The sequence below is a fragment of the Python bivittatus genome, unplaced genomic scaffold (genome assembly GCF_059951505.1).
Source record: "Python bivittatus isolate LINGU-HERP-01145 unplaced genomic scaffold, Pbiv_v1 ctg000330_np1212, whole genome shotgun sequence".
Classification (NCBI taxonomy): Eukaryota; Metazoa; Chordata; class Lepidosauria; order Squamata; family Pythonidae; genus Python; species Python bivittatus.
In genome coordinates, this window is record NW_028277058.1 from 30499990 (window position 1) to 30516677 (window position 16688).

At 38.0% G+C, this 16688-nt stretch overlaps 1 protein-coding gene across 2 annotated transcripts in view; it reads right to left on the bottom strand.

The window, feature by feature from the left end:
- Nucleotides 1–16688, bottom strand: part of CDK17 (cyclin dependent kinase 17) — a 94545-nt gene that overhangs the window by 9342 nt on the left and 68515 nt on the right. For both annotated transcript variants that reach the window (XM_025171263.2, XM_007435330.4), the window contains 5 exons: nt 9244–9300; nt 7139–7253; nt 5192–5286; nt 3479–3541; nt 126–249 (listed from right to left, as the gene is read on the bottom strand). In XM_025171263.2, the coding sequence (XP_025027031.1) occupies nt 126–249; nt 3479–3541; nt 5192–5286; nt 7139–7253; nt 9244–9300 (454 nt within the window). The remainder of the gene's footprint in view (nt 1–125; nt 250–3478; nt 3542–5191; nt 5287–7138; nt 7254–9243; nt 9301–16688) is intronic.

Here is a 16688-nt window from a genome sequence, read left to right on the forward strand (position 1 = left end):
ATCTCAGTATGCACATGCAGAGTCATATTCCTAAAACCAATGTAGGCATTCAAAGGTGTTCTTAGAAGTGAAATAAAGCAAATAATTTTTTCTAGTTAAAACAAGTTATTAGTTCTTATACCAACCAAAGTCCGCTAGCTTTAATTCTCCTCTTTCGTTAATTAGTAGATTCTGTGGCTTTAGGTCCCGGTGTAGTACTTTTCTTCTGTGACAGTAGGCCAAACCACGCAGAATCTGGTATAAAAATAACTGTAAAGGGGAGGGGGAATTAGTAAACCTTTCAGGAACAATAATGAAACCTACACTGGTTGAACCTCAGAGCTGCCAAGATAATAAAAACAGTATGTTTATGAATGCAAAGAAGAAAAAAATATTTGAAACCATAAGCTGTTTTCAGATGCTTAATATATCCAGATTGCAATTGGTCAATTTATCTATGTTACAGGATATAATTATTTTAAAATTTCTCCATATTGCCTTGCAATCCATATCTTGCTGCCTCTGATTATTTTCCCTTACCCTGCAGACATCTGTTTGAAATGCAGTAAAATCCAAACTGCAGGTTAAGCCTGCTGCACGATATAACAAACACCATTCCTAACAGTGCGTCTCTATCTATGTTTAATCGCATATCTCATACTTCCTCAGCCATGAGAAGTTTTATTTTGATCCAACTGTACCCCCATGCCTGTTTTTCTTACACTTCTGCAGTGCTTTTTCTCTGCATTTTTATGTCTGGCTAACACCTACGGCAACAGCCACATGCTCAAAGACACTGCACTCTTATATAAGAAACAAGCTCAGGGTTATTCTTATTCATTACATAAGAAATGCACGCACAATACCTTAACATTCTGCCATATATTTTAGTGCTCAGGAATAGTTTGCAAAGTGGTTTTAGAACAAAAAGCTTCTTCCTGGGATTTGCAAACCATTTTTCAAAAGAGGTCTGTAAACCATTATGTTCTCAGTGCTCTTCATGAACCTTCATTATTATGTCATAGTGGGCTACCCACCTTTGTACTCATTCTTAGTGCCCTGGAATAAAATGCTGGAATCCAGCACAGAATATTTTTTCCTCATTTTTTTGAATCAGTGCTTTCATGTCTCCAATTCTACTATCTCTGGATAGCAGGACACACTGCATCAAAAATGGGCAAGTTAAAAAACAAAACCCTGCTCCGAAGTGATAACTGCTAATAACAATTATTAACCATTTGCACAGTGACTGGATTATATATTTTCTTTGCCTTGTTTTATTCTTGCCTTTGATCCAAGATGTGCAGGAAAAGTGCATTTCCTCCTATTTATTAGCTTCCCACTATTTGTGCTGGAGGTGAATTATGGCAAGGGATAGTGACTCACCCAGAGGCACATTAAGAAACTACAAGCCTGAGCACGGCTTTGAATGATTTCTCATGCATAAACTCAAATGTTCTAGTCTTAGACAATAAATGTCCTGCTAGGTCATATATATAGGCCTTTGCCCACTTCCGTGTGGTACATTAGTTACGCCCTTTCCTGGATCAGGAGGCTCTCTGGTCAGTCACTCACGCCCTGGTCATATCTCGGCTAGACTACTGCAATGCGCTCTACATGGGGCTACCTTTGAAGAGTATCCAGATGCTATAGCTGGTTCAAAATGCAGCCACGTGGACATGGGCCCCAAGAATGGCACATGTAACACCTTTATTGCATAAGCTGCATTGGGTCCCAGTCTGCTTCCGGGTCCAATTCAAAGTGTTGGTTATCACCTTTTAAGCCCTACATGGCATGGGTCCCACCTGGTCAGGCAGAGAGGGCATGCTGTGGATCCCTCAGCAAGAGAATGTCAGCTGGCGGGGCCCAGGAGGAGAGTCTGCTCTGCTGTTGCCCCTGCCCTTTGGAACAGTCTCCCCCCAGAGGTGCAGCAGGCCCCTATCCTCCCGGTCTTCTGGAAAGGATTAAAGACCTGGCTCTGCCAGCATGCATGGGGTGATAATCTTACCCAATCCTGGGGGTGGCTAGCACCTCGATGACGCTCCCTGAGTGACTGCCAATTATTCTTGGTTCTATTTATTTTCTACTTATTAACAGTAGATTGTAATTTTGTCATTTTAATTGATTTTAACTGTTTTACAAACTGCCCAGAGTTGTTCAACAAGATGTGCGGTGACAAATTTGATATATAAAAATAAATAAAAATATATGGAAAACTGAGAGCGAAATAACATTACTCCCTCAGGACCAAAGGAGTTTAGGCCTAGACCTCTCTGTTCCACATCCAATATACTACCTGGCCACATTAGCACTCAATGCCATTTAAAAGGAGACTTCTGTGGTCATGTGATAACTGCAGACTCACACTAGTTCGATGATGGTTCATTTCACTTATGTAAGTACTATGAAAAAGCAGGATATTAATATCTCTTTTTCCTATAACCATTTTCTAGCGAACCCAGGGAACTGGATTATAAGATTACTAGACTACTAGAGTCTACCATGTCAGAAAGAATTCAGTCTGTTTGTCCACCTAGCCAACACTGTCTACTCTGACCACCAGCACTTCTCCAGAACCTCTGGCAGAGGGAAGACTTTTTCATTTCCTACTTCCTGTTCTTTTTTATAACTGAAAATACCATGTAATAAGATGGAAAACACTGGGAGGTAAATCTTGCCAAACTGAACGGAGGAAGGGAACCAACTGATAGCATTAAATAGGTTTCACAGATCTTGCCAATTTATCCATAATGTTAAAGAAAAGATAGATTTGTACACTGTGAGCTATATTTGTCACACAATAGTAATCTTTTTTTTTTTTTCTTGATAGACAGCCATGTATCTTTCAATATGCATAGTTACAAAACTATGGTTATCCAGTCACACTGCTCCCTAAATTTACTCTAGAAATAGTCTTCTGTTCTCTTTTTTTAAAAGGATTTTTTAAAGGATGTTTTGTTACCTCCTCAATCTCTGGATAAACTTACCCATAACAGAAAGTTAAAATATTCATATTTGGAATCTATTAATGCCACTATTAGATGTATATCAACAGGATTTCAAAGAAGAGTTACTATATTTTCCCTACCCCCACCTTGCACCCATCCACAGAGACACCAAAAAAGACCCTACAGGGTTAAAGTTGGAGACAACAACAGTTGGAATAATTATATAAGCCAAATTTCATGATGTTCTAGTACATTATGCTGTCGACCACATTTATTCTGTCAGCTGTTGTTTATCAAGCAAATTGCTCTTGCTTGAAAGAAAATATAACAATATAAAAAGTGTTGCGTCTATGAAAAGGCAAGAACTGATTTATGAAACCAAATTCCTTAAATATTTATAGTAACAAGTCAAGTTCTCATAGCCAAAGTTTAAGTATATTTTAATAATGAAATTCATTTTCTGAAGGAAAAATATTTAGAAAAATGTATGAACATCAGATGGCATTTGCACTAGGAAAAATTCAAATTAAGAATTAGAGATTAGGACCCACCTTTACATTATGCACACTCATAATGTTCCCACAGTCATCCATATATTGCTTTAGGTCTTTGTCCTGACAAAATAAAAATAATTTATTTGAAACTTAAGAAGGCATATTATTTATTGTTAATTATTTACTTTTTAGATTTATATCCTATCTCTAATTCAGGACAAATGGAAGTAATGTATGTTACAAGATAGCTCTAAAGTATGTATTTAAAATTCTGAATTAGCCTGTGTAAAAGGGTCACAGAAGGTAGTTACAATGCTAGTCAATGTTAAGAAATTAGCACTGCAACTTTTGATTAATTCATTGTTTCATCAGCAGAGACAGATGATTAACTAACAAAAACGTTTTAGTTGACAAACCTACTTCCAATTTTAATCAGCATTTGAGAAAAAAAGGTTTTTGCCTTAAGCAATAGAAAACAGCTCCATATACTTTTTACTTTTTGCTCACTTGAAAATAATTAAATGGATTTTTAAAAAAAATCCCAAGGGCAAAATGATGAAATAGTATATCAAGGTAGTGTTTAAAGTATTGTGCTTAAATATATATAATGTATGCATGTAGAGCATGACTTCTGGAATTCTTTCCTATCTGTGCTCATAACACGCACCTATATTTTCTTCTGTGTAATAAAGTAACATGTTGCATCTGCTTTCACCTTGTGTTACATCTATGAATGTTTGTGTGTATGTGTGCACAGGGAAGGGGTGCACTGCATGTACTGTATTCTGTATCACATTACTAAGAGGAGGCTTAGAATAGGGGAGCTGGCAACATTAGGAGCAGCTGCCCAACTGCCTCTCCCAAACAGATGCACTGGAGAATTGGGGGGGGGGGGGGTTCTGCAGCCTCTGCCTAATTCAACTGATTTTCAGACCTGATCTTTGCTTTGCTAGCTTTTCCTCACCACCAATCTGGTCTCACTCTGTTCAGGTGTTGGAGAGCTATCATGTTGATGGAAAGTAATTAGGAAGAAGTGCTTCAGATCTCATGTGAGAACAGCACCTTTATGCTAGACATTAAAACAGGGTTCTGTACACCTTGGAAAACCTGCTGCTGCTTTAAAAATAACTTTACTTAGTCATTGTTAAAGCAATAGGAACTTTTTTCAGGATTGAAAAAGGGAGAGATAGAGTCCCACTCTGCTTTACATAATTCTTTCCAACATGCCTTTAAGTTGGGAAGAATTAAAAGAAAACTACACCAAAAGATTCTAAGCTGAACCAGTCCAGTCTATAGAAAGGGTCGGGGAATCCATGGCCCTAGCAATCTAATGGACTAAATGATAACTTCTGATCATCTGCTCGGCTGTTTGGAGCTTATTGGCACTGATGGTCAACAATATTTGAAGACCTGTGGGTTTGTCTCCTGTGTTGTGGAACTAAGTTTTTCTTAGGGCCCCTAAAAGACTGATGTGCTGCACTGCTTTAGCCTAATGCTTAATTCATGGAAGCAGGAATGAAAGTCACCAGATTACACCTAGAGAGATATTGTACATCCTATGCTAAATGTGCAGCTAGTGAAAAACATTTTTCCAGGTACCACTGTGAGTTGCTAGAACACAGTTAAAATTGTGACATCAAAAAGACTAGAAAAATTATCCTCCCAGATAATGTATTATATTATTATTGTGCTTCTTACTATATCTCTACCTCTATCTTTAAAGCTTTAGATGATTAAACTAAACACTTGAGAGAATAAAAAGAAACTTACCAGATACTCAAAGACAAGAGTTAATGATTTGTCTGTATGAACAATATCATGTAACGTAACAATATTTGCATGTTTTAGATCTTTTAGCAATGACACTGCAAAAAAGAATAGAATGGACTGTTAAATACAGAAATTGGTGAACTAAACTGTACATGTATTATGGGGTGCCAAATGTGCAGTACGGATTTAATTATTTTTCCACACCATTAATTTGATAAGACTTCAAAAGTAATTAGGAAGAAGTGCTTCAGACCTCATGTGAGCACAGCACCTTTATGCTAGCCATTAAAACAGGGTTCTGTACACCTTGGAAAACCTACTGCTGCTTTAAAAATAACGTTACTTAGTCATTGTTAAAGCAATAGGAACTTTTTTCAGGATTGTACGGAAGCCTGAAAAAGGACATGGCTGACTTAATTAGTAGCAGAGAGATGCTGTTCTTGTGCTAGGTCCAAAACATATTTTTGAAGCACACACCGCCCTGCAATTTAGTTTAGGAACTTCACATGCAGGAAAAAAATATAACTGAAATCAACTCCAGCTGTAATCAGTTTGGTCTAAACTGATCTAATCTTTTCAGAGCAATTACACAGACTTTGTATTTTTTGTGCTCAAAACAGATCCATGGGAAGTCTGATCATCATCAACAAAAATAATAGCTTAGATCTGGTTACATACCCTGAGTTGATCAAAAGCATCCATAAAAACTAGCAATGGTTGTATTGATGATGAAGAAAAAAAGGGAAACCAAATTTATTGAGTAAATTGTAGGCATGAAACCACACTGTTCAAGAAAAGCTGGGAGAAACAGCTAATGTGCTTTTTGTTTGCTAGCTGTTATTGTAATAAGGCTACCCTTAAGAAGAATTATCATGTTAAGAGGAAAAGCTCAATTTGATGCTGACCAAAGATGTGCAAAATGTTTTGAAATCAAAACATTCACACCTTGGAGCAGGCTGTTCTAACCTCATCAGAAATGTTCTGACACCAAATGTGTCATTCCAACCTTACTGGAAATTATTCAGTTTTGAAATGAGCTCTGTGTTAACTCTAAAACAGAGACTTACATCAGTGACATGCAAAATCTCACTGCTTTTCTCAGTTCCATCCCTTTTGGGCATATGTGCAAGGTTGCAACACGCATAAAAGGGGGGCAGAACATGTACTGTAATGTCACTGCTTAGATTAGTCTGGTCCCCTTTGACCCCCCCATAGATACTGCTCATTTAAACAACACATTTTGAGGTCAATCCAATTCCAATGAGTTTGGAATGGCCCATATTGATGAAATATTGACATTCTGGGATCTCAACATTTTGACTTCAAAATATTTTACATACAGTAGTTCTATTCTTCAACAAGTAAGCAATAAAACTGCAGTGTCTTCAATAAGAGACTATACATTCATGGTTTATTGTTCCAACTCTCTGCATATCCTAAATGTCATAGGATATAGGAGAATTAAGACACTTCCTCCACCAAAAGAATTGAATAAGAATATAATTTGCTGCCATTAATCTTAAATTTGATTAGAGGGACTACGTATCTGTTAACCTACCCCAAACCTTACATTTCAATACATTCCAATCCTTTTGTTTAATTCTAAATCATTTTGCTTTGGTCATATGCTGGAGAAATAAGAAACGTATTTCAAACATTTGAAATTCATATTCAAAAAACAATTAGTGCTTAATTTTCTGATATTAGGCCATAAGCCATAGCAGAAGTGATAGGAAAGCAACAGGCCTTAAGCTTATGTTCCCCCTACCCCCGAACTTGCCTTGCTCTAAGGAGAAGCAAAAAGTGCATGCGGCACACTCTGATGTTTGTGAGCTAGAAATTACACCTACCAGGCCCAGAATTTAACCTATTTTTTCACAACAGACACAATTTTGCAACTGAAATTTCTGCTAGTGTTTTAATCCAGAATAGAAAAGTGTTGCTCACCTTCCCTAATAGCTGTACATGGTGCACCCTCTTCATGCTCTAATCTGATTTCTTTTAAAGCTACTAGATTTTCCGTCAGCTTACTTCTTCCTTTATATACTGTTGCATAGGTGCCCTAAATAGCAAATGAAGAAAGTACATGAAATCTAATTTACAAATTCTGCTTTAAAGGGGAAAAAAACTAATTAGAACTTTATTAGCTCAGAATCAGATACATACTAATGACCGTATATTGGTTGAAACAACCCAATCTTCAGGATGGTTTCACTGGAAGCATAGCCATTTGTGTCTGGTATATAAAACTCCTAACAGCTTCACCACTGACAAACAATTCTGGGCCTACTTATAAGATGACTGGAAGGAGCATTACCCATTTCAGACTATTAGTCCATCCAACTCAGAACTTAGTACTAAGTATGTGCAAAGGCTGCAATTCTGGGAAGGGAATGTTCTGGAGAACTCTGGAACATTCTGTTTCTCTTCTGGACCATACCAATCTGTTCTTTCCAGTGGTGGTCCAGCAGTTTCCCAGAAGTTAATCAATGAACTGGAACACATTTATGCCGCTCTGGACATGATAATTTAGACAGGCCTGTTTTACAGCTGGCCCATGTCTGGAATATCATTTGGAGGATTACATTTTGGAAAACCATTGGATTACCCATGGAACAAAGGGAGGAGGAGAAACTGAAGGGAATGTTTCCAGAACAATAGATTTTGCACATCTCTGCACAGTACTGTACACACTCTCACTTTAAAGGTAAATTATGTGGGAGAAAAACACTCTTCCTGTCAGCTAAATATAGTACCTGTGTATAGCTAAACCCAAGGCCTTTTATTTACAGAGTATGCAATTTATTGCTAGGTAAGATATTCCTCTACTGACGATCCTCCAACTCTCCTGGAATACATATTCCCATTTGTTTTGACCATTAAAAGGCAGCTTGCTTTGAGCAATGAGATGAGCAAGACTTTTATCTGTACAAACTCCTCTTTATTCTTTTTATGATGAATCTGAACACAATGAAGAAGTCTTCAATTATCCACATTTTCTTATATTGTCTAAATGTTGATGAAGATTCTCAGTCATCCAGGTGGAATTATCTGGAGGTTGAGTCATGGCAACTGGACTTCTTTTCTTTTGGTCTGATATGTTTTGCTGTTTGTCCATAGCAGCGAAACGTATCAAACCAAAAGAAAAAAGTCCAGTTGCCATGACTCAACCTCCAGATATATTGTCGAAAGTGAGAAACTATGCTTTAAAGCTTCAAAACAAGTCAGGATTTTAAATCACAGCTTGTTTTGAAACTGATAGCTCCACTGACTTTTTTGTTACAACTGATCTGGCTACTGAACAGCACAGGAACATTGTAAATAAACAAACAATTGTTGGGTTTGGCCATATGGAAAACTATGGCTAACTGGAAACTTCACTCTTGTAGATGTGAAAATTCAGTCAGAAGCTTGGTTAATATTGGTTGCCAACCAAACCCAATATTCCCCCAGGCATAGTACAAAAGTGCAAAATCCTTGGGAAAAAGTGTGTTGACTGCAGTGCATGGAAGTAAGTATGAAGCATCTCTCTTCAAATCAATATTATCACAGCAGCAATGTATTTTTCCAGGGTTGGGTGGCTGCTTTGTTAAGTTGCTGCCTGCTATCTCTACATGTGTGTGCATACCTAGCCACTTTGCTTCATGTATGCAGAGACAGAGAGAAGTAGCTTATGACATTTATGGAGCAATCCAACAACAAAGAACAAAACTTTTGTACTGATTAATTTTTGAAATAAATTTAAATTCACTTGGGGCAGAACCATAGCACTGCAGTATAATGGCATGGAAGAGATGTACTTACGTATATGTAACAAATACTTCATAACATAATAGGGCATTTTATGACAAGTATTATTGTTAAGTGAAATCAATTGTCCACAGTTATCCACAGACAGCCAGATATTATCGTTAAGAAAAATATATTCTTTGATTTCCAGTTTGCTCTATCTCTTATTTTGAGCTTGGACAATTCATTGCTTTTTACTGTTATTTAAAGTATAACTAATACTAATTTTATTTATTGATAGTTAAAAAAAAAAGCAGACATACCTCACCAAGCTTTTCCAATTTGACGTACGTTTCCATTTTTCCAAATCCAATTTCAGACTGCAATAAAAACAAGGTATAAATAAATACCGCAATTCATATAATTCATACAAAGATCAGACTGTCTTCTTGAAGTATTTGTAACATTACATTACATTCATAAGCACATCTAAAGTGTCCCTGAGCCATATTCATAACATTCTGAATAGACAAGAGAGCCAGAAAGCCATTTAGACACATGAAGCTTTGCTTACACTAAATCTTTAGTAGTACTGCTTTCTTTGCTCATGTCAGTCTCTATTCACCACAGAGATTCAAAATAGAATAATGTGTGTTGTCTTGAAACATTATTACTATCTCTATCAGGGCATATAATTATTGGCTGTTTACATCTGATTATTAAGAAACTATTTACTCTACAAAACATAGGCGGTATAGAAAGTGCATTGCAGTTATATTAAAGAATAACAATCTTCTCATGAAGTATATTTGCTAGGACTGAGTATGCCTGTCCAGTCTGATTATCATCATAGGATTTTGGATATATTTTTGTTTATACTGGCTTTTATTATTTATTTTCTTTGTTGTTTATGCTTTTCTGTTCCACCAATATAAATATTGTCAAATAAAATAATGAATGAATGAACACATTAGACCCTTGAAAAGTGGTAGTACATTTCTCTTATTGTATTCCATACCAATCAGGCTCTAACTGCTGTCAATTACTAGGGAAGTAGTGAACACATATTATCAGCTGGTGGGCACATTTAGAATTTTGAGAACTTGACTTGGGAATACTCCCCAAGTGGCTAACATGGGGGACTGTCTATTTGCAATATGGTTCACATGGGGAGCTTGATCAATCATAAAATCTCCATTTATCAGAAAGCAAATTAATGAGCGTGTTCTCAGGCACTTGTTCAAGCTACCTGGGTTGCTCTCTACCACTGTTAACTTACTGTCTGGGCACAGCCAGCTTCTGAACAAAAGCATTTCAACTTTTTTATTTTCTCAAAATGTCTCTGAGATCTACGAAGCAATCTTGGAAGAAACACTTGTGCTAAAATGTATGCATTGCTCTGCAGCACGTCAGTTTCCCACTGCTGTGGTGGTTGTTTTTAAGACTCAAAATTCCTTTTTAAAAACTGAAATTAGGTTGTATAGGGAGTCTAATCAGGACAAAGGAGGCTGTTCAGAACACACCCACAGGGACTGTGCTCCTGACCTTTTACGAGGAAATAAGTTGCAATGAACCCAATGGGACTTATTTCAAAGTTAATAAGCTTTAAAAAGACATCACAGATGCTTTGTTTTCTGTACTAAGAAATGAGAGTATGAGGAAAAACCAAAAATTATATAAAACAGAATTTCAATTTGGTGCAGGGAATTGCAGAGGAAATTAATACAAGAACATTGGAAGAACTCCGCTGGATTATTTCAAAGGGTCATCTAATCGATCACATATATAGCCACCACGATCACTCCAGTTTTAAAAAATTCTTTTCAATTTTCTAAAGAGATTATGCGCCAGCAAAATACTAGCCATTTGGAATGCTACTGGTTGTGCTATTCTAAGGCCCATTCTCTCCTCCTTCTCTGAGATGTGATCCAGAGCAGAGCTATTATTAATGGGTTGAAAAGTATTCCAGAAGCCAGGCTGTGCGTGTTTCTTTCCACATGTAAACACCACAGACATAGAAAACGTTCTTCATTCAGCAGGGTGAGCATCCTATAGATGATATGCACCCTCAGCATCCCATGTGCAACCCCCAACATCCTGAGATCATCCCCCAAATGACCTGAAATCACACCATTAAAATATGGCTCTTTGGCTGCCAAAATCTGGGGGCATGATTACCAGCTATTTTGGGTGTTAAGGATGGGCTTTAAGAACTGAAATGGAAGTTGTCTGTTTCCTAGAGGCATCTGTATAAGCTTCAAAAGAAGAAAAAAAGGCCAACTGTTCCAGATATGTCACCTAGGCCCTTCAGCTAGTTAGAGGATTGGGCTGTAGCATACAATCCAAACAATGTTGTACCTGGCTCCTGATCCCACTATTTGCCCACTTCTGCTTGTATAATATGCTTTCTGATTTGCGATGACAAGAACACAACACATAGATCAGATGTAGTTGCTTCATAAATATGCTATTGGCAACTTTATTTTTCATCTCTATCGATCTCCGGTGTGAGATCTGCCTTGCCTTATAGCTGCTGTGCAGTGGCTCATCGTTTTCACTGAACTATCTACCACGATTCAAAGATACCTTTCGCAGACAGGTACCATCTGCTAAGAACCCAACAGAGTATTTATGAAGTTTAGAATTTTTGCTCCTCATATACATCATTCTACAAATGTTTATGCCGAACTGTATTTGTCATTTTAAACTCCATTTCCCCAGTTGGAAGACATCTAATTGGAACTTATTACACACAGAAGGTTAATATCAGGCCTGCTGCAGAAGACTGAACCACACTTAATTATTGCCACTACTCATCATAGTCAATTTTGGAACTTGTGAAATTGAGAAATTAAGGAACTACAATCTGTGATTTTTTCCCTTTCTTCCTCATATAAACTAGCTCATCTTCAGGAATGACAAGATTTCAGTAGGTTTAACTCTTTTTATCTGTTGAGCATTAATTATTATAGCACAGGGATAATACACAATTTTTTTTTGTCACTCACATTGTTACAGCTCTCTGCATGTGAAGAAATCTACTAATGCAGTTGCAAGCTTCATATATTTTAAATGAAATGAAAAAGTGAATGTAAGCATTTATTTTCCCCTTCTTGATACACACAGAACCTTATAGAACAGGGATACCCAACCTGCTGCCCAAAGGCACGATTGTGGCCCCAGACCTCCTCCAAAAATTGTCACCAAATTGTAATGTTTAATATGGTGTAAAAGACTAAAAATGGAGAATGATTTTAATAACTGTAGTTAATTAACTAATAAAGTTGGTGGCATTTCAATCAAGATAAAAGTTAAAATGATCCACCCAATAGCCTTCCCTATTTATTTAATCAATCTACCTATTTACAGGACTTATATGGCCGCCCATCTCATATAAGGATTCTAGGCGGCTCAAAACAATCCATAAAGACACAGCTAATAACAAAAGTACCCTTTCCTTTGGCACCAGACCAAACGGCCTCCAGCTCAAAGCCCATCCTAGCCCAATGCTTGGGGGAAGAGCCAAGTCTTCATGGCATGCATGGCTCTCTGGAAGACTAAAAGGATATGGATCCCTCAGAGTTCAGGCGGAAAGCTATTCCAAAGGGCTGGGGCGGCCACTGAGAAGGTGCGCCTCTGAGGTCCCATCAGATGGCAACATTTAAAGGAGGAGACCTGGAGTGCGCCCACCCTATCTAACCTAGTAGGACAGACAGTCTCAGGGAGAGGCAGTCCCACAAGTAACCTGGCCCTGTGCCATGTAGGGCCTTAAAGGTGATAACCATCATCTTGAATTGCACCCAGAAAGCAACTGGAAGCCAGTGCAGCTCATGCAGCAGTGGTGTTACTCGGGTGAACTGCGGGGCACCCAAAACTGCATGTGCCACTGAATTCTGAACCAGTTGCAGCTTCTGTATGGTCTTCAAGGGCAGCCCCATTAGAGTGCAGTGCAGTAATCCAAATGGGAAGTGACTGAGGCATGAGTAACTGTGAGCAACATTATGATGTACAGATGTGTGGGATGGATTCTGTGCATGAATTGTCTCTTTTTTGGACAGCCCAGGAGATCAGTGGAAATCAAGCCTGAATGCTCACTGGAAGCAAGAATCATGAAACAAAGCTATGGTACTTTGAACATATCATGAGGGCTGATGCAACTAAGGAAAGGATAATGCTGGGCAAGGTAAACAGAAAGAGAAGAAGAGGACGAGAGTGCATGTTGTAGACAGGTGGAGTATTAGAAGCTACAGGAATGCACCTACAAGAATTGAGCAACACAGCCAGAGACAGAACAGCTTGGAGAGCTTTTATCAATAGCGTCATCAAGAGTCAGCTACAATTCAAAATCCAGTCAAAGTTTGTGTTTCTCTTGTCCTGTCTGCTTTGTGGACGTGCTACTTAAAGGACAAATGTAACTGTAGCCCCAAAATGTTGATGCACCCCTGATATGAAAGTAAAAAAATGCAACATAAAAAACACATCATTGAGAACACACTTAAACTACCTTCATTAGTACCTCCAACTAAAAGCTGCTCACAAGAACAGATTTTTTTTTAACTTTGTTTAAAAGATGCAGATAATACCAGTGTGTTTTACCCTGGGAGATTAAGTCATAATTTAGGTGCTACAATTGACAGGTCAGACTAATTTGTATTTACTGTACTAAAAAAGAGAAAAGGATGAACATAGGAAGATGAACATCAGGATCAGCTCCTCTTTCACACACATTCCAAGCCATTAAAAAAAGTAAAGCATTTATCCCAGCAGAATCTTGTGACGGGATATGAACAGTGCAAATGATAGCAAGATGCTGATAGGCACTCTGTGAGTTCAGACAGGCTATCAGATGGGCATGTCACAGAATAGAAGAGCTATAGCAGCTCCAGGCTCCTTGTAGCCTGGAACACATACTGATACTGGTTGGAATGCATCTTACAGAGCTAAAGTTTTCACTTGTGTTATGATCCAGAGCAACAACACTTCACTGTTACAAACACTTCAGCTTTTTAACCTTTACATTCTGAGAGATGTTGGCAGAAGTGGGCATAGACAGAGAAAGAAATAATACCAAGATCAGAACCAGGATTTTCATGCTGAAAAATAAAGTATTGCTACTCTTTGCAAGAATATTCAATATCTATTTTATGTTTCCTCATATTTTAAATTCACAATATATCTACTCACTTCAAAAAGTGCTAAGAGACCCTTCCTGCATCTGACTCCCTCCTGATGTGTTTGGACTAAAATATCCAGAATTCCTGAATCTCCATATGCCGTAAGGAACAAAGCTAGGAAGTATTACATGCCACCTACAAACTTCTTGTTGCTGGGCTGGATAAATGTATATTCAGTCAAGGAGGCTGTATGCAGCCCTTCAGATTTGAAAGAGAAAAATGCTTTGGAGTACTTGAAGGACACTCATGTAGCATATATCAGAGGAACTCCTTAATGCAGCTATATCTTTTCCTAGACTCATGAGATTGTCCTCCACAGCCACAGTCTGATCCTTGGAAAAGATGCATACTTCAAAGTACCTCTTTCCCTTTGAATCTGAAGTGTTAAACAAGCCTATAATTACATCAATTAATAATGGTTCTCTAGAAAAAAGCACAGGGGTGATGGGTGAATCTCTGAAAGACCTGAAGGCTCACGTTGGAGATCTTATAGTCAGCAAGTACATGAAAGTGAAAACATATGATGAAACAATACTAAAAGACGTTTAAAACTATTCTGCCTGCATAAATCGTAATGAATTGGAGAATTTCAAATCTATAAAAGCTTGTTTTTTCTGTTCATTTACATGGAGATAATTTTTACTTTACTCATGATGTGAAAACCTACAGGTAGTCCTTGGGTTACAACCACTCATTCGGTGGCCATTCAAAGTTACAACAGCACTGAACAAGGGGGACTTATTACCACTCCTCGGAGTTCTGGCTGTCACAGTGTCCCTGTGGTCACATGATTGCGATCCAGGGGCTCAGTGCCTGGCTTGCGATTATGACGTCACAGCAAGCCATGGTCACATGATTGTGATTTCTGATGTTTGCTGCCAGCTTCCCACAAGCAAAGTCAATGGGGAAGCTGGCAGGAAGTTGAAGTCACCCCTGCCATTTTTTTGCCCGCCTGTGCTCTGTAACACCTGCCTGCAGCTCCCCCTGCTCCCCTGTGGCACCCACGGTCTGTAGCGCCTGCCTGTGGCTCCCTGCCCCCCTGTGACACCTGTGCTCCTGAGCGCCCACCTGCACTCCCCCTGCCGCTCTCACCCACCACCCAGCTTGCCTGGGATTCCTGCCTCTTTCTGCTAAATGACCTGCGGGGTTCTAGTGTTACAATGGCAACCATGACTGTGGGATTGCCGTTGCTAAGCAATGCGGTCACGTGATGTCATGTTTTATGACTGCATTGCTTAGCGATGGAAATTCCAGTCCCAACTGCTGTCGTAATCCAAGGACTACCTGTACTTTATAATCATGCCTTATTATCCACTGTCTGTTACTATAGTTGACCATCTTAACATACTAATATAAGTGGCCCTCTGAACCAATGAGAGATCCCATCCTTGCATTTGCATTCCTGCTTTTTAAACAAATTTCAAAATTACACTGGAGAAATTGTTTGGGTTCACACATTATAATAAGCCAACATTAATGTTTGTTTGTTGCCTAGTTGATACAGGATCCAAACCACTATAATTTATGGCTATGGGTGAATCCAGACACTGAGCCTTATTTAACAAATCATAAATACACAAAACAGGGTGTAGAGCAAAGCATGAACTCATCCTCTGTTATATAGGTCCCATATAACTATATCCCATTACACATTAACAAATGAATCAAATTACACACTAGCAAATGACTCATAAGCTATGGGTGTGTTTTCCTTGCAATTGCACCAACTGTTGAATAATCAGTTCAAGAGAGAGACAGGGTAACATATTTAATGAATAAAAGCATACTTGCTATCCTTAGTCTTTCCATGGGTTTACTCACCATCTTCAACTAACTAAACTGAACACTAGACTTTACTTTTTTTGCATCAATAAAAAATGAACTTTCATTAATGGTAGAGGATTAATGCAAGTGGAATGATGCCACTAGATGTAACCCATCATCTTCTTTCAAAGCTATTACTTACTTGGAACTAGTTGATCACATTATCAAATTGGTAAAAGTGATTGTTTTTAAGCACTGGAGAGTTAAATCACTCAACTTTACTACTTAAAAAATTATTGATGAAGAAATGACTCATTAGATATGCACTGCTGCAAATAAAATATTGCATTTCTTAATAATTGTTGTACAGATCAAATATTTTCTGCATATAGCTATGCTTTTAGGGCCATCCATCCATCCATCCATCCATCCATCCATCCAATTTATATGGCCATCCATCTCACACAAGGTGACTCTGGGCAGCATACAATAAAACCAACTATAGAAGCTGATTACAGAAACCAGTTAAAACAAACGATTAACATAAGTTAAATCAAGATTGTGAGAGGGTTAATCAAGATGTTATATGTGGTGTAAAGGAAAATCAATCAAAATTTTTAAAGAACATTACTGATTTTATCTCTTCTAAATAAGGTTTGTAATGCACCTAAATGGCCATTCTATGCATAGCCTTTACTCAGTCACTTTGGTTGTTTTGTAAGAAAATTCCAAGATAGTTTACAAAACTCAACGTAATTAAAAATTTACTATTTTGGAAATCAACAGCAACAGACAACATATAGGCTCAGATAGTCATAAAAATTACTGTT